The sequence below is a fragment of the Anser anser genome (genome assembly GCF_964211835.1).
Source record: "Anser anser genome assembly, chromosome: 10".
Taxonomy (NCBI): domain Eukaryota; kingdom Metazoa; phylum Chordata; class Aves; order Anseriformes; family Anatidae; genus Anser; species Anser anser.
The window spans coordinates 349,234-374,792 of NC_139730.1; the positions used below are offsets into that span (position 1 = coordinate 349,234).

General features: G+C 69.4%; 2 protein-coding genes across 4 annotated transcripts; both read left to right on the forward strand.

Moving 5' to 3' along the window:
• The first annotated feature begins 864 nt into the window (after positions 1 to 864).
• On the forward strand, positions 865 to 17,183 carry FURIN (furin, paired basic amino acid cleaving enzyme). 3 transcript variants are annotated; one of them, XM_083850286.1, is made up of 16 exons: positions 865 to 1,749; positions 4,794 to 5,151; positions 9,210 to 9,308; positions 9,704 to 9,799; positions 10,302 to 10,430; positions 10,682 to 10,758; positions 11,105 to 11,193; positions 11,402 to 11,574; positions 12,508 to 12,720; positions 12,814 to 12,914; positions 13,016 to 13,119; positions 13,211 to 13,328; positions 14,344 to 14,523; positions 14,602 to 14,726; positions 15,123 to 15,239; positions 15,315 to 17,183. In XM_083850286.1, exons 2-16 carry the CDS (start codon positions 4,972 to 4,974, stop codon positions 15,881 to 15,883), a joined length of 2,370 nt encoding a protein of 789 aa, XP_083706412.1. In that variant the 5' UTR covers positions 865 to 1,749; positions 4,794 to 4,971; the 3' UTR covers positions 15,884 to 17,183. The 3 variants fall into 3 exon arrangements, with proteins under 3 accessions (XP_083706412.1, XP_083706411.1, XP_083706410.1); XM_083850285.1 differs by lacking the exon at positions 865 to 1,749 and adding an exon at positions 1,816 to 2,237; XM_083850284.1 differs by lacking the exon at positions 865 to 1,749 and adding an exon at positions 3,006 to 3,160.
• A 1,571-nt stretch (positions 17,184 to 18,754) lies between these two features.
• Positions 18,755 to 25,436, forward strand: FES (FES proto-oncogene, tyrosine kinase). The gene is made up of 19 exons (XM_083850283.1): positions 18,755 to 19,413; positions 20,138 to 20,388; positions 20,485 to 20,658; positions 20,741 to 20,837; positions 21,070 to 21,253; positions 21,573 to 21,710; positions 21,813 to 21,932; positions 22,015 to 22,137; positions 22,210 to 22,396; positions 22,503 to 22,580; positions 22,792 to 23,001; positions 23,334 to 23,456; positions 23,626 to 23,679; positions 23,773 to 23,891; positions 24,105 to 24,199; positions 24,318 to 24,441; positions 24,545 to 24,702; positions 24,919 to 25,041; positions 25,151 to 25,436. Exons 1-19 carry the CDS (start codon positions 19,287 to 19,289, stop codon positions 25,291 to 25,293), a joined length of 2,628 nt encoding a protein of 875 aa, XP_083706409.1. The 5' UTR covers positions 18,755 to 19,286; the 3' UTR covers positions 25,294 to 25,436.
• Positions 25,437 to 25,559: the final 123 nt, after the last annotated feature.

Here is a 25,559-nt window from a genome sequence, read left to right on the forward strand (position 1 = left end):
GGCAAGCACCAGCCCTAATCCTGTGACGTGCCTCTCTCCCCGTGTCCCCAGAGAGCCGCAGGCACCTGAAGGAGCCGCATGCTGGCGTGGCAGGAGCCACAGCGGGCTGGGACTGACCCCGCAGGCGCAGGCTGTGGGCTCCCCCCTGGGGGGGTCCTGTGGTGCCGTCCTGGGCCCGGAGAGTGAGCCCGCACTGTGCCAGCTGCACCAGGTGCCGCAGCTCTGCAGCCGTCCTCGTCGCCCCTCCGGGGACAGGGGACGCGGGCTGGCAGCAGTGCCGAGCGAGCCCTCCTGGCTCTCTGAGGCAAGCAGGGTGAGGGCGGCCTCGCTGCGGGCTGCGTGTGGGCTCTCAGCACGGGTGTTCCTGTGGGCGCCGCAGCGTGCTGAGCGTGCTGAGGGCGGGTGAGAGCATCTCTTTGCTTGGACAGTTACAGAGCGAACAGGGGCAGGAGGTGGTGGCTGTGACTCGCAGCCCAGAGCAGGGGCAGCAGCACGGCGGGCTGCAGTTGTGATGCCTTGGCAGCCTCGCTGCTGTTGATGATAAGGGCAGAAGGCAGATAAAGTCACAGAGCCATGCTGTGCCGCCGCTGTTTGTCTGCAGGCTGCACCGCGGGGCAAGGTCAGGGTGTCTGGGCTGGATCCCCAGCCCCCCACGTGTGAGCACGGCCAGATGTTGTGTCTGGGAGCGCGGCTGCGAGCGGAGCCTCCTGAGCCTCGCAGCGCGCAGCCCCCGCGGCTGTCCCAGCCCCGCGCGCCGGGGCCCGGAGCCTGCCTGGCGCGGGGCTGCCGTGCTGCGAGTAAACACTGCCTGATCGATTGGGTGCCTCTCGGTGTCCGTCTGCCATCGCTGCCTTCTGTTTGGTTTTCTCAGCTGTTTGTGAGGGTCCCAGCCCTACCTCCCCAGCTTCTCCGCTCTGCTGCCGGTTGTCTCCCAGCACTGTGGTGGTCCTGCTGCGCCCCCGAGCCCACCTTCAGGCTGGAGGTGCCTGCGAGCAGGGAGGGGTGCTGCCCCACCACCGCCCTGCCCACCGCAAAGCACTGGCCCACGGGCGGTGTCACCATTGGAGCTTGTGCAATCTCTGCAACAGAAAGCCAAAAATTGACCTGATTTTTCTGTGAAAGTAGGTTTCTATTGATTGTGGTGTGTGGCTCAGCAGGGCAAGCCATGGGACACTGTGTGGCACGGGACATCGTGTGGCACGGGATGCCTCATGGGCAGCTGCTGGGCAGCTGGCGGGTGCCGTGCACTGGGAGTCACACACAGAGCTCCCGGCAGCTCCTGGAGTGTGCTGATGCTACCAAGTAAAGGCCACCAAACTCAGTGAGACGTTTGAGAGGAGGGTTTGCGGTCCTTGCACACCCTGCCACGGCAACTACTGCACCCCTCCACTGTCCCCTGCAGGCAGCAGCTGAGGAGGAAGCTCTGAGCAGCTCCCCAGCTTTCAGAGGGTCAGCAGCCGCTCCGATCCCGGGGGGCTGCTGGCAGCAGGTCCCGCTCTGCGCTCCGGCTGCTCCCAGCTGAGCGGTGTTGTCTTTGGCAGGAGGGGCGATCGGCTGTGCCTGTCCAAGGCTAACAGTTTGTGCAAGAGAGATGTGCTTCCTGCTCTCCTGCCCTGGAGCACCGAGATAAAGTGACAAGGGGTCCTTTGTCAGCTCCTCTCCCCACAGCCCGAGGTGCCGCAGGGCCAGGTGGAGCAGCTTTGTCCCCTGCCTGGGCGCAGCCCGCGGCTCCTGGAGGAGGCACCTGAGGTAAGGCCCGGGCAGGGGCAGGGGCGGGGGCAGTGGCAGACGTGGGACGTGCCAGACCCATATATCTGGGTCGCACACGGAGGGCCCGGGGCAGCAGGAGGCTGTGCAGCGCGGCTGAGGCCGGGAGCGAGCGCTGCAGGGCGCGAGGGCCCCAGGCTGCCCCAGCCCCGCAGCTCGCGCGGCCGGCCGGGACCCTCTGGGGCAGTTGTGGGGGGCACCGGGCGGCCTGCAGCCCCTGCTCCGGGCACCGGGCTGTAACCGGGCGCTGCCCTGCAGAATTAACCTAGTTTAGCAAAGAAAACTGCCCTGTGCCAGATTTTCTGGGCTGTTCTCGGCATCTCAGTTACCAAGGTGACTGTTTCCTGTGCGATTGCTAATGCTTCATATCTCGATCATGATATCTCGGTGACTTCCTTTTCTCTGTGAGATGTGCGACCTGCTCCTATCCTGGGCTTCTCCAAGCCCCTTCTGAAGCGTGCAGGATTCAGGTCAGTTGGGGTTCTGCTGCTTTTTTTTCTCGCACTGCCTTTCGCATCGCTCTTGGACACGCAGACCCCGTGTGGGGGGACTGCGGCGGGTCGGTGTCTGGGAAGCAGCGAGGCCGGGACGACCGGCGTTCACTTCTCGCCTTTCCTCCCGGCACCTGGATCGGCCGCGGAGGCTTTTTCCGACGGCCGGACCCGGTGGTTTCCAGCCCGAACGCTCCTGGGCTTCCGCGGGTGCCTCCCGGACGCTTTCTCCGCCGGGCTGCTCCGCGCCAGCCCGGGGCCGCACCGCGGCGCTCCCAGCCGGGCCCGAGGCCGCGCTGCCGCCGGGCCCCCCCCGCTCCCCGCTCCCCGCTCCCCGGGCCGGGCCGAGCCGCTCCCTGCGTGCGGGCCCGCGGCCCGCCCGTGCGCCCGGGGGCGCGGAGCAGCCGCCTGCCGGGCGCCCTCCGCGGCGGGGCCGGGCCCCGGGAGCCCCCGGCCGGCGGCGGCGGCGGCGGCCGGGCGGGGGGTTGCGGCCCGAGTCCCGGCTCTCGCGGCGCCCCGGGGCCCGGCGGGGGCCGCGGCCGGCGGCGGCGCCGGTGCGGGCGGGGCGGGCGGCGGTGACGGCATCCGGCGGCGCCCGGCGGAGCGGCGGCCGGGCCGGGCTGCGCCGCGCCGGGCCGTGGCGGGCCGGGCCGGGCCGGGCCGAGCCGAGCCGAGCGGAGCGGGGCCGAGCGGGGCGCGCCGCCCGCGCCGAGCGGGGCCGAGCGGGGCGGGGCGGCGGCGCTGACAGCTGTAAACAAGCGGCCCCGCGGCCGCCCCGCCGCCCCTGCCTGGGCCGGGCCCGGCTCCGGGGCGGGCGCTCGGGGCTGCCCCGCGCCGTGACGCTGCGCCGCCGCCAGAAGGGCCGGGCCGCCGGCGGGACGGGAGCGGGCGGCGCCGCCGCGGTAAGGGCGCGGGGCCGGGGCCGGGGCCGGGGCCGGGGCCGGGCTTTGACAGCTGGGGCGGGACGCGCGGGGCCGCCGCCCGGCCGGGAGCGGGGGGCGGGGGGCGGGGGGGTGCCGCCGCCGCCCGGTGCCCCTCGTCCCGGAGCGCGGCCGGAGCGCTCCGCGCCGCACCCGGGGCTGCGCTCGGCCGGGGCCGGACCGCGGCGGGGCCGGGCCGCGGGGAGCCGTGCAGCCGCCCCGGGCTCGCCGTGTCGCGGCCTGCGGCAGCGGGGCTCGGCCCGCAGCGAGCCGCCGGGCTCCGGCAGCCCCGGGACGGGGCCGGGCGCGATCGCTCCGGGGCTGCGGGTGCGGGGCAGAGCCCGGCCCCCGTCCGTCCGTGCCCGCGGCTCTCCCCGCTCCTGCCCGCGGGCACCGGGCAGCGCGGGGAAGGCAGCCCTGCCCCGGCGGGCGCGGGCACGGGGCTGCGGGCGGCCGGGCTCCAAGCGCCGTGCGGCGCCGCGGCTTCGTCCGCACGTGGAGCGGCCCCGCCGGGAGCGTGAGGGGGACCGCGGGTTCCGGGGACCCTCGGGAGGGGCCGGGGGGCTGGCGCGGAGCCGCGCCGTGTGTCCTCGCCGCCCGTTATTTCCCTTCCCCGGGGCTCACGGAGTCTTTCCCGCTGCGATTCGGGCCGTGGCACGACCCGGGGACTGGGGCTCCTCGGCGGCCTCCGGCGGGTGCTGGCCGCTCTGGGTGCCTTGGCAGGGCCACCTCTGGCCTCTCGCCACCAGGTATCTCCCGGCTGCGGTGTGCCTGCCGGAGGTGACGGCGGACCCCTTTCCCTGTTTCCTTTCTTTTTGGGGATGAGTCACACCGGTGTCAGCACGTTGTGCTCCTGGGGAAGGGCAGAGCTGAGCTGCGGATGGTGACAGGCAGCGTGCTGCTTGTGACTGCTGCCAGGCGCGGCTGGGTCCATGGCTGGCAGATGAGGTGCTGGGGTCTGGGGCTCTGCCGACCAGGGAGCAAAGGCTCTTGCTGGCTTTGCTCCTTCCAACCTCTTGTTTTCCCCTGCTGCAGCTGGTGTGGTTCTATCCCGGCGTCCCATGTGTCCCCATAGCCCCGGAAGCACCCCACTGTGCCCAGAGTTCCCCATGTTCAGCCCGTCCGGGCCTGGTCCCTGCTCACAGCCCACAGCTCAGCCCCAGGCACGGCAGGGTGCAGCTCGCTGCCGGCACTTCCCTCCCAGGGGCAGGAGCCGCAGCCTGGGGCATCTCCTCGTGCCCCCTATGGCACCGGGCAGGCAGGGCTCCCCTCCCGGTTGCTCAGAGCTCCGTGCCCAGACCCACCCCTCTGGGTTGGAGAAGGGGCTCCTGTCTGCAGCAGGAGGCACAGCCTCCATTTCCTCGCCTCCTTCCGCGCCCGGCTCCCCTCCCGGTCTGCCTCCCGTGTTTGTGAGCGCAAAGCATAAGTACACATTGGGCAACAGGAGAGGTAAACAGCAGCTCCGCGCTGGGGCTGGCCGCTGCGGAGCTCCGCGGGCAGCCCTGGGGCCAGCAGGGCCCTGCGTCGCGTGCAGCCAGCGGAGCCCCCAGCCCGGCCCACGGGGCGAGGAGGGCCGCGTCCCGGCCGGATCTGACCGCTCTCCATCTCCCTGCAGGTTGTGCTGCTGTCCCGGCCGCCCCACGCCCGCTGCCACAGCTCCGTCCCCATGGTCTGTCGGGCTGAGCGGGGGCTGGCGGGGCAGAGCGGGGCCGCAGGGCACTGACACGGGGCGGACGCCGGATCTGCCGCTGCCTGGACCCTTGTGCTCCCGGTAGAGGAACCCCGATACTCTGATGGATCTGAGGCCCTGCTCGCTGCTCCTGCTCTGGACTCTGCTGGTTGCCCTTGTTCTCCTGGCCCAAGAGGTGTTGGCCCAGCGTATTTACACCAACACCTGGGCCGTGCTCGTCCCTGCGGGGCCCCAGGAGGCTGACAGGCTGGCCAGGAAGCATGGATTCCTCAACCTGGGCCCGGTAAGTCCCTCGCTTCCCCCTCCCCACAGAAGCAGTGTCCCCGCTGGCTCTGCTGCTGTATGGGCAGGGGCTGGGCTCAGCCCCACTGCCGGCGGGTGGCTCTGCCTGGGAGGCCGGGCCCCTGTGTTTGTGCTGGTTCACTGCAGCCGTCTGGCACCCACGGTGGTGGTGGTGGCTGGCTGGGGCCGCAGCCTCCCCATCAGCGACACAGCCTGGTGGCACGGCACGGCAGGCTCTGCCTGCTGGAGGTGGAAGGAGGAAAAGCCCATCTCGGGGCGAGGCAGCTGGGAGAGCTGCGCGTTGATGGAGGAGGGAAGGGCTCCAGGTGCATCTCCCAGTTCCTGCCCATGCTCCCCATGGCGAGCGGTGCCTGAGCGTGGTGCAGCCTCCTGCTTCAGTGGAGCCTGAGGGTTTTTGACAGCAGCCATGTGTCCTTGGCCCTAGAGCTGCCCTTCACAAGCCCTGTGTCAGCAGGTCCCCACCGCTCTCGGCTTTCTCTGCCCTCAGTCAGTGCAGTGATGGTGCTGTGCTCTGCAGTGCCGTGGGCAGGACGTGTGGCCCTGTTGTGTCTTGTCTCTGCTGGCTGACCAACACCTCTTGAGCTGCTGTCACAGCGCTGTTCCCGCTGCCCAGGGCCCTGCAGTGCTGTCCTGGGCACCGCACTGTGGGCAGCGTGGGGCCCTGGGCTGGTGGCAGCTGGGTGCCCAGCGCGTGGAGCCTGGGGTGCGACCCAGGCCCAGCCTGCCGCCCCGGGGGCCTGATGGGTCTGTGGAGCAGGGGGCTGGCTCTGGGACAGCCCCCACAGGCGGGAGCAGCTCTGCTCTCCTTTGCCTAGCAAAGCAGAGCCTTCGCGGTTCTGCCGGCACCCTGCTGTGCGGTGGGGATGCTGGGGCTGCGAGGGGCTGTGGCGCCGTGACTGCCCCCGGCACAGGGACCCCGCTGTCCCAGAGCCCTGTGAGCCAGGCACTGCGCCGGGCCATGCTGGCTCTGGCAGGAAGGAAGCAAGGGGTGAAATCCCAGAGGAAGTTGCACAACTCATGGCTGCGGTGTCAGGACCTCGCTGTGAGCCAGCTGCTGGGAGCGTGGGGAGGGTGGCCGCTGCGGGAGCCAGCGGGTGCCTCATCCTGCTGCCCGAGAGCAGCCCTGGCACAGCTGTGGGGGGCAGCAGGGCTCTGGTTAGGAGAGCCCCAAGCCCTCCAGGGTGTGTGTTGGAGGACAGATGTGTGTCCTGCTCCATAAGAGGAGATTTGGGCATGTCCAGCTGGGCCAGGTCTCTGCCAAGTCTGCTGGGAGTGGGGCACAGGGCTCAGCTGCTCTCCACTACGGCATTTTCTGCCGTGCTGCCTCTGCACCCGTCCTGTCTGCTGCCATGGGGCCCCGGGATCTGGGCCAGGGCCGAGGGGGCACCAAGCTCTGTGGCCACGTCTCTGCCTGCCTGCGGATGCCCCACGGTGTGGTGCAGAGCCTGGGGCTGTGTTGGGAGGCTCAGCACAAGGTCTGGCTGGGCAGCACGCGCCACCTGCCCCGCAGCCAGAGGCCGGCACCTTTCCTTGGCCCTGCCAGCTGCCGAGCTCTGGCGGAGCAGGAGCACGACCCTTGTAGTGAGCCGTCAGCTCAGGCTGCAGCAGGGGGTGTGGGCCCGAGCACGTTTCTCCCGTCCTGGAGCCTGTCCCGGTGCCTGCCCTGAGGCACGAGGCCAGGCTGGCCTGGGGAGCCGGCTCCCCAGTGGGGGTGTCTGAGCGGGGCCTGGGGAGCTGGCGCGGCTGGGACAGGATGCGGCAGGCAGCCCGGAGGAGGCGGGGAGGAGCGGGCGCTTCTGGCCGTGCCCCAGGGAGAGGCCCCCGGGGTCCATATCTGGGAGGATCCCAGCCCCCGCGTGGTGCCTGGATGCTGTCCTCAGAAGCACATCGGCCTGGTGTCCTCCCTGCCCGCAGAGCCTGGGTGGGCAGTGGCTGCAGCACTGGAGGGCCAGGGGAGGGCCAGCGGGCTTCGGCAGCTGCCTGGAGGTGCTGGGACCTGGTCTGTAACTCATGGCCGCTTGCCCAGTGCCAGTGGCCTTGCAGCTGACCAAGAGGACAGTGTCTGGGGGGTGTGGGTCAGAGGCGAGGGTCAGATGCCCTGGTGAGGTGGGAGCGCGGTTGTTTGTGCCGCCAGGGCTGGTGCAGAGGAGGGGGACACAGGAGGCACAGGTCTGAGCAGGAGATGGGCAGTAACGGGGGGAGGCACCGCTGCTGGGGCTGATCTCGGGTGAGCTGGCACCGTTCCCCATGGGGTCGGCGCTGCCACCCAGCTCGTGGGCGTCATGGGGACGCGCGGGGCCGGGGGCGGCTCTGCCCTTGCTGAGGACAGGGACTGCGGGGGATTAGGGTGTCAGCATGTGGGCTGGCCGGCTCCTGGCTGCTACCGCAGCATGTGTGCAGACCTAATCCAGCCCAGTCACCGGGCAGAGCCGAGATCTGCTGGCAGAACAATCGGGGCTCTGTTCGTGCCCCTGGAGGGGTGAGGGTGCTGGGGGAGCCAGCCTGGCGTGGAAGCTTTTTGCCCCAGCACAGCCCCAAGTGCTACGAGCAGTTGGGCATCCCAGGCTGGACTAGGGGGCACAGCGTCCTGTGGGGATGTGCTCCCCCGTGACCCTGGGGGCGCTGGGGGTGCGGTGCCACCCTGGCAGGCGGGCTGCTGGCTGCACGGGGCTCCACCTGCCTGTGCCCTGCAGGGAAGGCTGCAGAGCGGTCGTGTCTCAGCCTCCCCTCACGGCAGCAGCAGCACCCAGCTGCCGGTCGGTGACAGGGAGCGAGGCCCCACGTCACAGGCACCATGCCTCGGGGTGCCGGTGTGATCTGTGGCTTCCCCGGATAGTGCCGGCCGGCACAGCGTGGGCTCACTTGCCCACTGCGTTGTCCCTGCCACGAGCTCCCTCCCTGCCACAGAGCCTGCTCCAGGGGCAGGCACACGGAAGGGAGCGGGGCCACGTGCTGGCAGCCAGAGGCATCGCCTGCCCGCAGCAGCCTGCCCTGGCAATGGAGCCGTGGACACAAGCTGTGCCCCTGGTGTCCCGCTCCTGCTGTCCTGTGCCACCAGCGCTGGGCTGCCACGAGCTGAGTCCGTTCCCAGTCCTGCCCGTGGGCTGGTGCACGGGGGGAGGTGGTTGCTCCTCTGGGCAGGGGCTTGTCATGCCGGCACTCGGCCCCTGGGCAGGAGCAGGGGTGCACTGGTCCTGCTGCAGGTCGGGGGTGTGTTCCCTCGCCCTGCGGAGCCTCCGGGCGAAGTGCGGGACTTCGGGACTGCTGCCCTGGGGCTGCGGGTGCCTCGTGGCTGGGCAGGGCTCCCCTCCTCCCCCTGCTTAGCGTGGGCTGGCTGCGCGGTGGCCAGGACCATGTCGCATCTGCAGGGCTCTGATAAGCTTTTGGGCTTTCCTTAAAGGTAACCAAGTTGTTGTGCCTCAGCCTGAGGGTCTGGGGTGGGCAGAGGGAGGGATGTCCCCTCCCCGTGCTCCCGCAGCCCTCGCCAGCCCGGGTGGGGGGGTCCTGCCCGCAGCTGCTGCCCAGGGGGCCGGGGGGCACGCAGCCCCTCTCCCATCCCGAGCAGGCGGCTGGGCTGGGAGGGCTGGGCTGCTGCAGCCAGGCCAGCCTCCGGGACGTGCAGGAGGGGATGAGGAAATGGCAGGACTGGAGAGGGCTTCAGGGTTTAAAAATAACCCGCAGGGAGGCTGTGCGGCCTCCTGGGCCAGCTGGGGCTGTGCTGACGTCCTGTCCCTCCCCAGAGCCACCCCCTCGTGCGTGGGGGCAGAGCTGGGACCAGTGCTGCCCAGCTCCTTGGCTGATGCTGCCTCCTCCCGGGGGGGTGGTGGTGGGCAGAAAAGCCGTTGTGACCCAGGACTGACACACAGGTCAGAAACCAGTGCTCTCCCTACCAGGGCAGCAGCTTTGTTGGACCGTGTGGGACTTACTGCCACTGCGGGTAGGGGTTCCACGGGCAGCCCTGGGGTGCAGGTTGCTGGTGAGGGACAGGGAACTGGGGAGGCTGTGCTCTTGCATCCATCCTGCTCCTCTCTGCTCCAGATTTTTGGCGACTACTACCACTTTCGGCACAGCGGCGTGGTGAAGCGCTCCCTCTCTCCCCACCAGCCCTGGCACAGCCGTTTGGCGCGGGAGCCGCAGGTGGGTGCAGCGTGGCGGGCGGCCGGCTGTGCTCGTGGGGCCCTCACAGCCAGCGGCATGGCAGGATGGCAGCGATCGCCGTGCCCTGGCTGCGGCCCAGGGGCCGGGCGCGCTCGCCAGGCGTCCTGAGCCCTGCACAATGGGCGTGCGGCCCGGCGGCTGCCAGGCTCTTGCTGCTCAGCGGAGCTCGGTGCCCTGCCCTGCCTGCTCCGCTGGAGCAGAGCCTGTGTCAGCGGGGCTGGCGCAGCGGGCGGGGAGGCCGGGAGGACCCGGGGCTGGCGGGCCCCTGGGATGCCGTGGCGGCGATGCGGGGAGGTGCTGGCGGCTCCCTGGAGGGCACGGGTGGGAGGAGGGCAGGCAGGAGCAGCGGGAGCCCCACGCGCTTTCTGCCCTAGGTGCACTGGCTGGAGCAGCAGGTGGCAAAGCGCAGGACCAAGAGAGACGTTTTCATGGAGCCCACTGACCCCAAGTTCCCTCAGCAGTGGTACCTGGTGAGTGCTGGGGGGGGGGGGGGAGGTGGCACCCGAGGGAGGGCTGCCAGGCCGCTGCTGCCAGCCAGGCTGGGGAGGAGGAGGAGGAAGAGGAAGGGCTGAGGCCGCAGCCCTACATCGTGTCACTGGGGAAGAGGATGCATGTGCCCTGCTGGGGCGCTGGCAGTCGGGGCAGCTGCCCCTTGCCTGTCTCAGAAGCTGGGTCTGTGCCTGCACTGCCTGCCCCTGCACCAAGCCCGGGTGCTGGCACAAGCCTGCCTCAGCACAGGGAGCTGTGTCTGTGGGACGCAGGCACCCTCTGGGACTCAGCCCCATTTCTGAGCGCCCTCCTCAGCCAGCCCCGTGCTCTGTGCAAAACTCCCGTGGGATTTCCTCACCCCCACGGCACAGCAGAGAGCAGGGCAAAGGCTGCCTTTACAGATGGGTCTGGAGGGGCCTGCACACCCCGCTCCCAGCGCCAGCAGTTGGACATAGCTGACAACGTCAGGGCTTCTTTTGGCAGTACAACACCAACCAGCGGGACCTGAATGTGCGTCAGGCCTGGGAGCAGGGCTACACGGGCAAGGGCATTGTGGTTTCCATCCTGGATGATGGCATCGAGAAGAACCACCCTGACTTAGAAGCCAACTATGTAAGTGTGGGGCAATCCCTGGGCGGTGCACAGGAGCCTGCGCAGGGGCTGGTGTCTGCTCAGTGCACCCCCAGAGCTGCATGGCACAGGGCTTGTGCCTGCTGTGGGGGTGTGGGGGGCAGCAGCGGTGGTGGGCCTGGAGCCTGCACCCTGCTCAGCTCCGTGCTGGGGCACACGGTGCAGGCATGGCCCCAGGGCGGTAGGGCTTGCTGGCCAGGGCACAGCCTCTGACTGCCAGGTCTGCCTTCCAGGATCCAGGGGCAAGCTTTGATGTCAATGACCAGGACCCAGACCCGCAGCCCCGTTACACTCAGATGAATGACAACAGGTGAGGCTGGCAGAGCCCAGATGCGGCAGGGACTCAGCAGGCAGCATCAGCCCTGACAGATTTTGGGAGGGTGCCGGGGTGATGGCACTTCTGCCCCATGGAGACCCCCCTGCCTCCCTTTCTGACACGAGCTGCATCCCTTGGGGCTGCCTGGAACCAGAGCAGACCGTTGAGTGCCCCCTGCCCCAGAGCTCTGCGGGGTGGGCTCAGCAGGCCTTTGTTGGCAGCCTGGTTTGGGGAGGGGTGGGGGTGGAGGCGGCCTGGACGCTGCCCCCGGCTGCAGCTGGTACCCAGCGCCGTGTTCCTCGCTCCCCGCCGAGTGCCCTTGGTTCTGTTCTACCTGCAGGCACGGCACGCGCTGCGCCGGGGAAGTCGCTGCCGTGGCCAACAATGGGATCTGCGGTGTCGGCGTGGCTTACAACGCGCGGATCGGAGGTGGGTGCCACCCTGTCCTGCATCGAGTGCAGAGCCCGTGCTCGGCTCCGCGGGTGCCTGCGACCTCGGCGCTGCTGCCAAGGCAGCGGACAGCCCGCGGCACCGGCCGGCAGCAGGCGGAGAGCCGTCCCCAGTGGCACCGCTGCCCTGCGGAGCGCAGCCGCCCAGCCCAGTCCCGTCGCCTGTGACATCTGCTCTCTGGCCCTAGGCGTGCGCATGCTGGATGGGGAGGTGACTGATGCAGTGGAGGCCCATTCCCTGGGCCTCAATCCCAACCACATCCACATCTACAGTGCCAGCTGGGGCCCAGAGGACGACGGCAAGACCGTGGATGGCCCAGCCCGGCTGGCGGAGGAGGCTTTCTTCCGAGGAGTCAGCCAGGTGAGCAGCAGAATTTGCTGGGGCCCAGCTGAGCTCCTGTGCCTGCCCCGGTGGCTCTGGGTGGCCGGGCAGCCCCGGCTGTCCCGGCCGTCCCGCCGTGAGTCGTCTTTCAGCCCAGCCCTGGGATCAGGCTCTGTTGGTTTTTCCGGTTCTTCCTGTGCGATGGCTCTGAGTCAGGGCTCCTCCTGCGCAGGGTGCTCCCCCTGCCACCCGTGCTCCCTGCTCAGGAAGCTCCCAGGAAGCCTGGTGCGGGGACCATCCCTCCTTCCTCCCCAGAGTCCCGTTCTGGTTCTGCCTTGTTCCGTGCCAGCTGCTCGCCCTCTCCTCCGCCTGTCCTTCCCCTCGCTGTCCTCAGCTGCTGTCAGCTCTGTCGTGGTGTGGCTGCGGCGCAGCCCACGTGGCTCAGCTGTGCTGTGTTCTGCCTGGGATTCCCTGCACGGAAATGCTGGCGTGCTGTGTGGGGTGTGCTGGCGAATCCCCCTGCTGTGCTGTGCCAGCTCTGCTGCACACGCTGTGAATGGAGCCGTGGCGTTCAGGGGTTCAGCAGCTGGCTGGGAACGCTCTGTGGAGCTCCCATGGGGCTGCCGGGCAGCTGCAAGTCCCACGTACGCAAACCCCTCGTAGCCAGCCAAGCAGAGAAAGGCACCGGTTCTTGCAAAGTCCTCTGCTTGTGTTGCCTCTGCAGAGCTGCTTTGTCCACCTCTTCCTGTAACTCGGCAGCAGCAGGGCATGGCTGTGCCGGGGCCCAGGCCAGCAGCCGGCCGGGAACATCCCTGGGGCCCCGTCTGCGTCTGCTCGGTGTTGCCGACTCAGACCCAAGCTCTGCGGGGCCAGGGCTGTCTGCTTGTGCCCTGGCTCCCACGTGGCGCCTTCCGCTCTGCCGTGACGCGGGCGACGTGTGGGCACCGGTCCTCACTGTGCCTCTGTTGTTAGGGCCGAGGGGGGCTGGGCTCCATCTTCGTCTGGGCGTCCGGGAACGGGGGCCGCGAGCACGACAGCTGCAACTGTGACGGTTACACCAACAGCATCTACACGCTGTCCATCAGCAGCACCACGCAGTACGGTAACGTGCCCTGGTACAGCGAGGCCTGCTCCTCCACCCTCGCCACCACCTACAGCAGTGGCAACCAGAACGAGAAGCAGATTGTGAGTGCGCCGCGGGGTCTGCGGGGCTGAGCGTGTGGGAGCTGAGCCGGCGGCGGGGGCACAGCAACCCCTACCCGGGGCCCTTCCTTGCAGGTGACGACTGACCTGAGGCAGAAGTGCACCGAGTCGCACACAGGGACGTCAGCCTCGGCACCCCTCGCTGCCGGCATCATCGCCCTTGCCCTGGAAGCAAAGTAAGGCTGAGCACAGTGGGGCCGGGCTGGGGAGCCCTGCACGAGCCCGTGGGGCTGGGGCCGGCCGGGCGCTGGCACCTGAGCCTCGCCTCTCCCCGCAGCAAGAACCTGACGTGGCGGGACATGCAGCACCTGGTGGTGCAGACCTCAAAGCCAGCCCACCTCAACGCCAACGACTGGGTCACCAACGGGGTCGGCCGCAAAGGTACCGGGGTGCTGGGAGGGGGCCGCGGCAGCCCCGGGGCGCGGGAGGCGGGGGGGCCCCGGGGGCGGCGCTGACCCTGCTCTTCCCGCAGTCAGCCACTCCTACGGCTACGGGCTGCTGGATGCCGGGGCCATGGTGAGCCTGGCCAGGAACTGGACCACGGTGGGACCGCAGAGGAAATGTGTCATCGACGTCCTCACAGAGCCCAAGTAAGGGCTGATGAGCCCAGGCAGGCGCTGCCCAGCAGCCAGCAACGGCAGGGGCTGGGGGGATGCTCGGCCCCAGGTGGGGAGTGTGTGGGGGTGCTTGGGGCTGAGCCGCGCCCCGAGCCCTGCGTCCCCTGGGCCACCCTCCTGTGGGGGCTGGGGCAGGGCCAGGGAGCACAGCTCGTGGCCGCCCGGCTCTGGATGCTGACCGCTGCTGGGCTGGGCCGGGCACAGCCGGGAGGCGGCCGCGCTGTGGTTTTGGGAGCAGCCAGCACAAGCCATCATCAGACAGAGGGGCTTTCAGGGGTCAGACAGAAGCTCCTTTTATTCCCACTTGGCTGCTGCCACCTCAGCAGTGTCTGCCCGGTCTCGTGTGCAGCTGGGGCAGTCCCAGGCCCTGGGGGGGCAGCCCTTGGGCATGGGGGGGCTGGGCCCCGTCTGCGCCTGCTGCCCTGCCCCTTCCCCTGGGACCCGGCCCCAGTGAGCAGGCGCCGGCCCAGGTCCTGCACGTCCCGAGCAGGCAGCCCCTTGTGACCGGAGTCCTGTGCCAGCGCCAGGGCTGTGCCCGGGCAGCCGCACACGAGCGGCAGGACGGGGATGGCCGTGCCCATCCAGCCCTGGCTGCGCTGTGCAGGGGTGGAGCTGGCCCCTGGCTGGTGAAGAAAGGCCCCATTCATGGCTGGCACAGAGCGGTGATTCAGCACGCACTCAGCAGAGCAAAGCCCTCCGCGCTCCTGGTTCCCCGGGACCTGGGGTGAGCCGCGTGCGGCAGCAAGGCTGCACCGCTCGGGGCCGTCTGCTTCCTGCGCCCCGTGCTGGCGGCGGGGAGCTGCCGTCAGCTGCTCCGTCACTGTCTCCAGCTCCACCGCCTGCTCGCGGCACCGCTCAGTGCAGGGCCGGAGAGCAGCTGAACACCCCTGGAGTACGTGCAAAGCCCTGCAGCGGGGAGTAGGTCAGGGGCGCCCTGGTACAGCCTCCATGAGGTGGGGTTGGGTTCACTCTTGCCATTCCTTGGCAGGGACATCGGGAAGCGCCTGGAGGTACGGCGGAAAGTAGATGCCTGCCTGGGGAAGGCCAACTATATCAGCCGGCTGGAGCACGCGCAGGCCAGGCTGACGCTGTCCTATAACCGTCGGGGGGACCTCGCCATCCACCTCGTCAGTCCCATGGGCACCCGCTCCACCCTGCTGGCCTCCAGGTAGTCGCCGGGGCCGCGGGATGCTCCAGAGCTGGCACAGGTGGTCCCCAGGATGCCATCGTGTACCTCTCTCCCCAGGCCCCATGACTACTCAGCTGATGGCTTCAATGACTGGGCCTTCATGACGACGCACTCGTGGGATGAGGACCCCTCCGGGGACTGGTTGCTGGAGATCGAGAACACCAGTGACGCCAACAACTATGGTAGGGGTGGGCTCGCTGCTTCGCCCCGAGCCTACTGTGGGAGTGGGAGCAACTCCTGTGCCTGGTGTACACCTCGTGCCCCTGAGCAGGGCGGGCTGCTGGCTCCTGACGCTCTGCGGCGACCTGGGTGGGCAGTGGTGTGGCTGGGTGCACGGGGAGGGGACACGGCTGCTCTGGGGTGGTGAGGGTGGGTCTGAGGTGGTCCGTCCCTGCGCTTGGGCGCTCCCTGTCTGTGCTTTGGGGAGGGGCCCCTGCAGGCTCCCCTGGTGCAGGGGTCTGCCAGGCAGAGGCACAGCACTGCCGTCTCCGCACAGCCCGCAGTGGGGGCCGGTGCAAGCCCTCCCCCTGCACCCATCCTGTCGGCACGTTGGTGGGCCTCACTCCGCCTCATTTCAGGCACGCTGACCAAGTTCACGCTGGTGCTGTATGGGACGGCCACCGACTCCCCCAGCCTCTCCAACCAGCTGGAGAGCAGCGGCTGCAAGACCCTGACCCCCAGCCAGACGTGCGTGGGTGAGTGCCAGGCGCTGGGGGGGGGGGCGGGCGCACGGGTGGCCCTCCGGTGTGCTGACCCTGCCTCTCCCGCAGTCTGTGAGGAGGGGTACTACCTGCACCAGAAGAGCTGCCTGAAGCGCTGCCCCCCTGGCTTCGCACCCGGCGTCCACAGCACGCACTACAGCCTGGAGAACAGCGTGGAGCCCATCGCGCCCCACCTCTGCCTGCCCTGCCACCCCTCCTGCGCCACCTGCGCGGGGCCTGGCCCCAACCAGTGCCTGACCTGCCCCGCACACTCACACTTCAGCAGCCTAGACCTCTCCTGTTCCCACCAGACGCAGAGCAGCCGCGCGTCCCCCGCCCTGGCAGAGGGCGAGGGGCTGGCCGAGGCCCCCCCTGCAGCCAACTTGCCCATCCTCATCGCCAGCCTCAGCTGCGTCTTCATCGTCATCATCTTTGTCACCGTCTTCCTGGTGCTGCAGGCGCGCTCGGGCTTCAGCCTGCGGGGCGTGAAGGTCTACGCCCTGGACAGCGGGATCATCTCCTACAAGGGGCTGCCCTCTGACATCTGGCAGGAGGAGGGCCCCTCCGAGTCGGACGGTGAGGAGTACGAGGCCCACAACGAGAGGACTGCCTTCATCAGAGACCAAAGTGCCCTTTGATGAGCCCTCCCGCCCCTCCCTCCTCCCTGCCCAGCGCCGCGGGGCAGGGGCAGGCGAGGCCGAGGGGCCCCGGACTCTGCCCCCGTCCCCCTCCGCGCCGTGGCGGCCTGGGGCTCCCCGCCGCCAGCACCGTCCCTCAGCCCTGGCCTGGGGGGGCAGGCACGGCCCTGCCGGCACCGTCCTCAGCTTGGCGCCGTCCCTGCCTTGCACCATCTCTCACGGCCCCGTGTCCACCCCGCACCCCAGGCCCGTGGGTTGGGTGACAGCGGGACCCTGGCGCTTGCTGGCCCTGTGCTGGCAGCCACGTTCCTTGTCCCGGGCAGGCGGCTGCTGCTGGGGACCGTGCGTGTGTGCGGGGGGGCAGTGCCCGGGCTCCCCCCCGTTGTTGCTGCAGTGGGGCCGGTGGCGCAGGGGCGGCTCTGTCCCTGCGGGCTGAGCCAAGCCTGGGGCATGGCGCCCTCTGCGCGGCCGCCCTGAGCACACCCTGGGGCTCTGCCTGCCACCCCTGTCCCCTGTTGCTCCCTGGCTCCCCGCCACCTACCCAGGGCCTGTCTGCCTCCACCCGTGCCCGTCAACAGCAATAATGGCCAGGCCTCAGCCTCTGCTGCCCGCTTGCCCGCTGCCTGCCCGTCCCACCACAGCCACGGCCGCCTGCAGCGCGGATGGAGCCCCCTGTGCCAGAAAGCAGGGGCAGGGCAGCGCCTCCCCTTGTGCCCGAGGCTGGGCACCCAGCGAGGGGAGGGACCCCCTGCCCTGGGGGGCAGCCCCAGCCCCCCCGTTTTGCCCCTGGGCAGGGCCCTGTGTGCTGCCGGCCGGCTCGGTCAGGCAGCGCTGGTGCCTGCCTGTGCCCTGGCTCTGCCTGCGCGCTGCCTGTACCGGGCAGAGCCCGGCAGCCCCGGCCCCCCTGCTCCTGCCCCCCGACGTGCCTTGCCCCCACTTGGTGACAATCCGTTCTGCTCCCCGCCAGAGCCCCCGGCACTGCCTGCCCTCAGCCCATGCCCTGCGGGGTGGGGGCCGGTGCCGCCAGCCCCTTCGCCGCCCGCCGCCACCGCCGCGCACCGGGGCTGCGGCACGGGCTCCTGCCTGCCCCGTGCCCGCGCCAGTCCCAGCTCCTCACAGACGGAGCTGCCGGCAGGGGGGCCACAGGACTATTTTTCTATAATAACTTTTTGGTGCACAGTAATTTTTTCTTGTAATTTAATCAGCCGGGAGCTGCCTCCTGAGCCTGTTTTTAATTTAATGGATGTGGATATAACGCTAGAGAGACTGAGTTATTAAATGTTCAGAACTATGCAAACCAGCCCCGCTGCCCGAGCTCTGTGTCCTGCAGCGGGGGGGCCTCGGGCAGGCACCCTGGGGCCCATGGAGGCGCGGGGCCGGGGGCCCCCGGCAGCCCCGTGCTGTGGTCCGCAGACGCAAGAGGGGGCCCGGGACAGGTGCCGGGCAGGGAGCGCTGGGCTGAGCCGGGGGTGCGGGGGGGCCTTGCCGGGGTCCCCCGGCTCAGAGCGCTGCGGAGCCCGGCTGCTCGCTGCCCACGGTAGCGGCGCTGCTGGATGGGGCCCTGCGGCTCTGGGTCCCCGCGTGGGCTCGGTCCAGGACGGAGAAGCACCCCCGGAGGCGAGGAGCCCTGCAGAGCTGCGGGCTGTGGCAGGAGCTGCGCTGCACGGGGCCGCTGTCTGGGGCTGCGGTGAGGACGTGGCACCCAGGCGGTGACCGTCACCCTCACCTGAGTGACGGGAAGCAGCTGCTTATCGCAAACCCGCAGAGGAGCTAATTTTGGAACCGGCTCTAGTGAGCAGAGGGGGGCAACAGGCCGGGGAGCTCGCGTTGCTTTCCTGCAGCATGTGGGCTGCGTCCCTCTACTGCAGCCCTGGGGACAGCTCAGCTCGCGTGCTGCAGCCCCCGTGCCCAGCGCAGCCCCTGCAGCCACAGTGTGTTGCCTGCCGCCAGCCCGGGCTGGACCCAGCCCTTCTCCACCTGGGGCTGAGCTGCGTGGGACGGGCAGAGCCCGCCGTGGGGGCTGTCGGAGGCAGGGGGACAGCCCTGAGCGGTCTTCTTTGGGTGCTTGCTCAGAGGCTGCTCCTCTCTGCAGATCCCCTCGTGCCATCCCAGCCGTGGCGTCTTCCTGTGGTCAGGAGCGAGTTCCCTGCTGCGTGCACGCAGCTGCGGGAGCTTTCCCTTTCTCGCTCCCCTGCCAGGCTGGGCAGGGGACACGTCCCGGCTGCCCCTCGGCCGAGGGCTGCACTGGGCAGAGCCAACAGCCGCAGTGACGGTGCCGTGGGGGGGTCAGACGGGGGCCAGCCCCACGGGGCAGCGCAGCGCTGGGCCCTGCAGGCTGTGGGACAGTGGATGGAGGATGTGAAACTGGGTGAGCTGCAGCGCAGCCCGCAGCAACCTTCCTGCTGCAGGCAGTGGTCAGGGCTGCTGGGGAGCGAGGGCTTCTGCTGGCTTCTGCAATCACGGTCGCTCACGGAGCCTCACAGCCTGGCTGCCCTGACTAGCCAGGTGTGGTGGGGTCAGGCCCCAGCCCCTGGCTCGGGGTACCCGGTGTCCCCCGTGCCAGCCCCATGCACGTGGGGAAAGCCTGCGCTGTCTGGGAGAAGCCAGGGGATGCTGGAGGGGTGCTGGGGCGGGGAGAAGCAGCCCCTCAGCCCAGCTGGCAGAACACTGGCTGATCTTGTGGAAGCGCTGAGTGCCTCTGGAGCAGGTGGTGCAGGGGGTACTGCTGGTGCAGCTCACGCAGAAAACAAACAGATTCCTGGGCAGGGTTTGGGACCGGGGCAGAGGGGGCTGGAAGGAGGTGAGCGTGTGCTGCAGGACAGAGCAGCTGCAGTGCTGCTGCTGGTAGAGCTGCTCTGCCCCTGAAACGTGCTGTGAAAAAACACTGTTTCCAGGGAGACTGGCACTGACCGTGCCCAGGGGCCGCAGCAGCACTTAGTGCAGAGCCCTGCTGTGGCGTCGCGGTGTTCCTCGACGTGACCACCCGGGCATCGCTCAGCTGCGGGAAGGCAAGTCAGGAAAACCTTTCTATGTGCTTTTTCCCACAACTTCCTCAAGAAGTGGAATCGGCTCGAACGCGTCTTGCAGGTGACTGTGACACCACTTTGGGGCCGGGGGACCCCTGCCTGGCTGCAGGAGGAGCCCCACGAGGCAGCTGAGCCAACCTGGGCTGAGCTGCAGCTGGAGACTGTGCGGTGGCACCGCGGCACAGCTGAGGCAAGGAAGGGGCCCGGGCTCCTGCAGGGACAAATCCTGATGGTGCAAGGCCCTGGTGCCTGGCCGCTGGAAGGGGCGCCGGAGCTGGGGGCTGCCCAGCAGCTTCGGGGCTGTGTGCTGGAGTCAGCCTCGAACACGGGGGACCGGCAGGGAGGGGAGGAAGCGCAGGAAATCTCGCAATGGCTGTATGGTCAGCACAGGGTTTCCTGTTCCTCTCTGGGAGCCGGAGCTGCGCCAGGTCCAGATTGCACCGGCCCCAGCCCCGGGAGCACACCAGCGCCAGCTCCGTGGCCGGGACCTCGCGGCACACACAGGTTGGAGGGAAGGGGACCCCTTTGTGGGGCTGGGGGGGTCATGGCCCTGTTCTTGTGCGGGGTTGTAGTCTGCGTGGGGACATCCTGCCCTGCATGGAGCCAGGCTCCAGCACCCTCCTGCTGCTGGCTGTGCCCTCGCTGCTGGGCTGTGCACCCTGGGACCACGCCTGGGCTGAATTCAGCTCCTGCTGGCCATGCCAGAGTTCTGTGCGCAGGGACAGGTCCAGGCTTGGCACTGTCCCCCGCGGCTCAGTGCCCTGTCCCCCTCTTGCTGGCCTCCTGCCCGTGCCCTGGCCCCTGGGTGCTCTCCTGCCCCAGTGTGCCCAGCTGCCCCCGGCACGGGCACAGGGAGTGGGGCAGGATAGGGCCAGAGCTGCCGGAGCCCCATGGGGCCGGTGCTCCCGGCCTTGCGGCACGCGGCAAGGCGGCGCTGGATTTTGACCCCACGCTTCCTCCTCCCTGGCATTGCCCCGCCGTGGGCCCCCGCTGCTGCGGCGCGTTGGGCACACTCAGCCCTCCCAGCTGCTTCTAATGCCTTTTGCGAGGCAGATTGTGGAGGGTGCTGGTGACTCTGCCCCCCGCTGTGGGGCTGCCCTGGGCACCGCATGCCTGCCGTGGGGAGATGGGTGAGGGGGCATCGGAGGCAAAGGGCCCTGCCCACAGGCGAGCTCAACGCAGAGTGCAGGGTAGCAGCCACGTCTCAGGCTGCCCTACTGCTCTGCAGCCTCGTCCCACCAGGACCACGGTGCCATGGGCTTCGGGCCGGAGCTGTGGAGCCCGCAGGGGCACAGCGCGCTGCTGCGGCTGCAGGACAGTGAGCTGCGCCTCCTGGAGCTGATGAAGAAGTGGATGTCGCAGCGGGCCAAGAGTGATCGGGAGTACGCGGGGATGTTGCACCACATGTTGTCCCAGCTGGAGAAGCAGGAGGGCTCTGGGCAGCTCCGTGCTGGTGACCACGGAGGCCAGATTGGGGAGGTAGGGACGTTAGGGTGTGGGAGCACACCCCACAGACCCGGCACGTTGCCAGAGGGTGGCCGTCCCTGCTCCATCCCTGATACCCTGTCCCCCCAGTCGTGGTGGGTGCTGGTGAGCCAGACAGAGACGCTGAGCCAGACCCTGCGGCGGCACGCAGAGGAGCTGGCAGCGGGGCCGCTGGCCAAGCTGAGCCTGCTCATCCGCGACAAGCAGCAGCTCCGCAAGGCCTTCAGCGAGCAGTGGCAGCAGCTCAGCCAGGAGTACGCCCGGGTAGGCAGGACCCTGTGCGGGCAGCTGGGGGGCTTGGGCCCTCGCCCCGGCCCCGCTCCGCTGAGGGTGCCTCGTCCTGCAGACCACCCAGCAGGAGATGGAGAAGCTGAAGGCGCAGTACCGCAGCCTGGTGCGTGACAGCACCCAGGCCAAGCGCAAGTACCAGGAGGCCAGCAAAGGTGGGTGGCAGCCCCGTACTGTCCTGACACATCCCCCAGCCTCGTCCTGCTGTGCCCTCTTCTCCCTGATCCCCGGTTCTCCTCGGGCCCCACCGCGGGATCAGGGATGCCTGGAGCCACGGCAGCCCCATGGGACCCACGGGCACAACCTCGGTGGGCCTGGGAGCTTGGGGGGATGCACTGGGAACTGTGGTGCCAGGGCAGCGGGTGCCCCCATGGCCTCTCCTCGCAGACAGGGAGAGGGAAAAGGCGAAGGAGAAGTACGTGCGCAGCCTCTGGAAACTCTACGCCCTGCACAACCAGTACGTGCTGGCTGTGCAGGCGGCCACGCTGCACCACCACCACCACTACCAGCGGGCGCTGCCCAGCCTCCACGAGTCCCTCTACAGCCTGCAGCAGGAGATGGTCCTCACTCTGTAAGAGCCCTGCCACCCCTCCTGGCACCCCCTTGCTTCTGCACCCCTGTTCCCCTTGAGAACCAGCGATGCTCCCTCCCCCTGCTGGAGCCCCCAGCCACACAGGCACTGTCCTTGCCCTGCTGCCTGTGCCACGCACCCCCTTCCTCTGGCACCACAGCCATCACGGATGGGGCAGCTCGGGGCCCTTCCCCAGCACCTCATGCGGGGCAGGGGCTGAGGGGACACCGGGACCAGGCGGCTTGGGCAGTGCGGGGCCAAGCCTGGGCTGCGGGGGGTACGGAAGGCCGGGCAGCCCCCAGCACCCATGTCCCTGCAGGAAGGAGATACTCGGGGAGTACTACAGCATCAGCAGCCTGGTGCAGGAGGACGTGCTGGCCGTACACCAGGAAATTGCCCGTGCTATTGAAGCGATCAACCCTGCCACTGAGTACAGCAGCTTTGTCCAGTGCCACAGGTAGAGATGGCGTGGCCGCGGGCACCGCACCGGGTACGGCCCTGCAGGGGGTGGGCATGGGCACAGCGGAGCAGAGGGCAGCTCTGTGCCGGGTGCCCGCAGGTATGGCTGCGAGGTGCCGCCAGCCGTCACCTTTGACGAGAACTTGCTGGAGGAGATGGAGAGCCTGGCGCCAGGGGAGCTGCAGCTGAACGAGCTGACTGTCGAGAGCGTCCAGCACTCGTGAGCGGGGCCGGGCCGCAGGCGGGGGGCAGGCTGGCGGGCTCATGGCTCAGCGCCCACCCAACACCCGTGTCTCTTGCAGCCTGACGTCCCTCGAGGAGGAGCTGGCGGCCACCACAGAGACTGTGAGCAGCAAGGAGCAGCGGGTGCGGGAGCTGCAGGCTGAGATCCAGGGCGAGGAGCAGGGGCTGAGACCCGGGGAGCGGTGAGGTGCAGGGGGGGCGATGGGGCTGGGGCTGAGGTGGCAGGGGCTGACCCCGCTGCATCCCGTCCCCAGGGTGCACCTGCTGAGCAAGCGCCAGGGGCTGCAAGAAGCCCAGCAGCAGCTCCAGGGCTGCCTCTGCACCCAGGCCAAGCTGCAGGCACAGCGGGATGTGCTGGCCAACAAGCTGGCAGAGCTGGGCTCCGGAGATCCCCTGCCTGCCCTGCCTCTGCAGGAGGACCGGCACTCAGTCTCCTCTGTGGTGAGTCCTCCCCACAGTGCTCCGGGAGACACGGGGCTGGGTTACACCGGGTTCTGGTGGCCCCACGCAGGATGCCTGTGGGGGAACAGCTCACACTTTTCCCCAGGAGCAGGAACGCAGCGGGGCCACTGCGCTGGAGACCCTCAAGAACCACATCTCGGGCATCTTCAGCCCCAAGTTCTCGGTGAGACCCTGGGCACCTCCAGCCACCCTGCCCTGCCCAGCCACCTTGTCAAACCTCCCAGCCCCTCGGCACCCCCTGTCCTCTCCTGTCTTGCCCCACAGCCCCGCTCCATGCTGCTCTCCAGCCCCTCTCCGCACCCTGCACAAGCGCCTCTGGACCCTGCTGTCCCTGCCCCTGGGGGAATGACTGGTCTTGCTCTGTCCCCATCCAGCTGCCACCCCCAGTGCCCCTCATCCCGGAGGTGCAGAAGCCGCTGTGCCAGCAGGTCTGGTACCATGGGGCCATCCCACGCTCAGAGGTGCAGGAACTGCTGAGCTGCAGTGGGGACTTCCTGGTGCGGGAGAGCCAGGGGAAGCAGGAGTATGTGCTCAGCGTGCTGTGGGACGGGCAGCCCCGGCACTTCATCATCCAGGCTGCCGACGTGAGTGACCGCAGGCGGGGGTGGCACTGGGAGCGGCCCCTGCAGTGGGCAGATGTTGGGGCCCTACCCAGGCCCTGCCCTGGCTGTGCAGCCACAGGGACGCTGGTGTTAATGCACAGGATGTGTGCGTACAGCTGCGAGCTGTGTGCGTGTCCTTGCACAAACCAAGCATGGAGCACGAGCCGTGAGCCTGCATCGTGTGTGAATGCACGCTTTTGCTCTGTGTGTGTGTGTGTGTGTGTGTGCACGCACCCCCCCCATGCATGCACTCCCCCAGGTGTGCACCCCATGCGTGCACGCAGGCACGACCCCGCAGCCTCCCCTCCCTGCAGAACTTGTACCGGCTGGAGGGGGACGGCTTCCCCACCATCCCGCTGCTCGTCGACCACCTCCTGCACAGCCAGCAGCCCATCACCCGCAAGAGCGGGATCATCCTGGCCAGGGCCGTGCCCAAGGTGAGGGTGGGCAGCGGGAGGCAGGCGAGAGCCCTGTGCGGGGGCGCAGCCCTGGCCCCTTCCAGCCGCCGTGACTCATCTCTGCATGAGGGAGCTGCAGGAGCAGGAGGGGATGTGGGCTGGGGCGCGCTGGGGGCGGCTCGCTGACCGCAGTGTCTGCTGCCTGCAGGACAAGTGGGTGCTCAACCACGAGGATGTGCTGCTGGGGGAGCGCATCGGCCGGGTGAGTTGGGGTGCGAGGGTCCCAGCAGGAGGGCAGGGCTGGCCGCGGGTGCGCTGTGGCAGGCTCGGCCGGTGCATCCGTGTCTCTCGGCAGGGTAACTTTGGGGAAGTCTTCAGCGGCCGCCTGCGTGCTGACAACACCCCCGTGGCTGTGAAATCCTGCCGGGAAACTCTGCCACCTGAGCTCAAGGCCAAGTTCCTGCAGGAAGCCAGGTCTGTGTGACCGTCATGCTTGTCCCGGCCCACCTGTCCTGAGGTCTCGGGGCTGCCCAAACCCCACTGGGATACAGCAGCCCTCTGGCTGGGGGCTGTGTCCCTGCACCGGCCGGGCACAGCATCCTTGGGATGCAGGTGGTGATGGAGGTGGTGTGTGCTGGGGGCAGCTGGGTCCCCATGCGCTCACGGTGCTGTTCACTGTCCCCACAGGATCCTCAAACAGTATAACCACCCCAACATAGTCCGGCTCATCGGCGTCTGCACCCAGAAGCAGCCCATTTACATCGTCATGGAGCTGGTGCAGGGTGAGCAGCCCCATCCTGCCGCCCGTGGTGCATGTGTGTGAGCTCACCCCGGTGCAAGAGTGTGAGCTCGCTGCACGGGGCTGGGATGGCCGCCCGCCAGCTGTGCTCCTCGGTGCAGGGGGGGACTTCCTGAGCTTCCTGCGCAGCGAGGGGCCCCACCTGAAGGTGAAAGAGCTGATCAAGATGACAGAGAACGCTGCAGCAGGCATGGAGTACCTGGAGAGCAAGCGCTGCATCCACAGGTGGGCTGGGGGGGCAGCGGGGGCCGGGCAGGGCAGGGGCAGCTGGGCCCCCCCTGTCCCGGGGACAGCTGGGCGCAAGGCTGACGGCTCTGAGCCGCCCCAGGGACCTGGCTGCCCGCAACTGCCTGGTGACGGAGAAGAACATCCTGAAAATCAGCGACTTTGGGATGTCGCGGGAGGAGGAGGATGGCATCTACGCCTCCACGGGAGGCATGAAGCAGATCCCTGTGAAGTGGACTGCCCCCGAGGCACTGAATTACGGTACGGGGTGGCACCGGGCATGGCCCGGGACCTACGCAGCATACGGGGAGGGAAGGGGGGAGGCTGTGCCGGGGGACCCAGGAGTCCAGGGGGCACCGCCCGGCACCCCGCGCGTGGTGCCGGGGCGGGAGGCAGGGAGAGCCGGGGCACCCGTCGGGGCGGCGGTGACACGGGCGTCCCCCGCCGCTCGCCGCCCGGCCCACGCCGTGTCCCCAGGCCGATACAGCTCGGAGAGCGACGTCTGGAGCTTCGGGATCCTGCTGTGGGAGGCCTTCAGCCTGGGCGCCGTCCCCTACGCCAACCTCAGCAACCAGCAGACGCGCGAGGCCATCGAGCAGGGTGAGGGCGGCGGCGGGGCCGCGGGTCCCCTGCCCGGCCGTGCCCGCCGGGGCCGCGGGGGCGAGGGCCGGTGTCGCGGCCGGCCCGTCCCCAGCGCTGCCGCCCCCAGGCGTGCGGCTGGAGCCCCCCGAGCAGTGCCCCGAGGAGGTGTACCGCCTGATGCAGCGCTGCTGGGAGTACGACCCCCGGCGGCGGCCCAGCTTCGGCGCCGTCCACCAGGACCTCATCGGCATCCGCAAGCGGCACCGGTGAGGGGCAGCCCCGCGCCCCGGGGCCGTCCCGCCGGCAGCGCCCGTCCCGCGGGCGGGGCCCGCCTGGGAAGCGGGTGCCGGGGGCGGCCGGGCGGCGGCGGGCGTGCACCGGGAGGCTCCCGGGCAATAAACGTGGGCTCTGCAGCGCTGCGTCTGTCGTGGGCGCGGGGCGCGCGCCGGCCGCGCGGGACACCGGGACCCCGGCCCGGGGCCCTGCGGGAGGCGTTCGCTCGGCCCGGCCCCGGGGCCGCCCGGGGCCGCAGCGCC

Bases quoted from the DNA above. Each gene is read 5' to 3' on its own strand.
- FURIN (XM_083850286.1), top strand. From the start codon at position 4,972: ATGGATCTGAGGCCCTGCTCGCTGCTCCTGCTCTGGACTCTGCTGGTT. The intron at 12,721-12,813 runs GTGAGTGCGCCG...CCTTCCTTGCAG, and splicing joins ACCAGAACGAGAAGCAGATT to GTGACGACTGACCTGAGGCA. The intron at 15,240-15,314 runs GTGAGTGCCAGG...CCTCTCCCGCAG, and splicing joins CCCCAGCCAGACGTGCGTGG to TCTGTGAGGAGGGGTACTAC.
- FES (XM_083850283.1), top strand. From the start codon at position 19,287: ATGGTCAGCACAGGGTTTCCTGTTCCTCTCTGGGAGCCGGAGCTGCGC. The intron at 21,933-22,014 runs GTGAGCGGGGCC...TGTCTCTTGCAG, and splicing joins GTCGAGAGCGTCCAGCACTC to CCTGACGTCCCTCGAGGAGG. The intron at 24,200-24,317 runs GTGAGCAGCCCC...TCCTCGGTGCAG, and splicing joins CGTCATGGAGCTGGTGCAGG to GGGGGGACTTCCTGAGCTTC.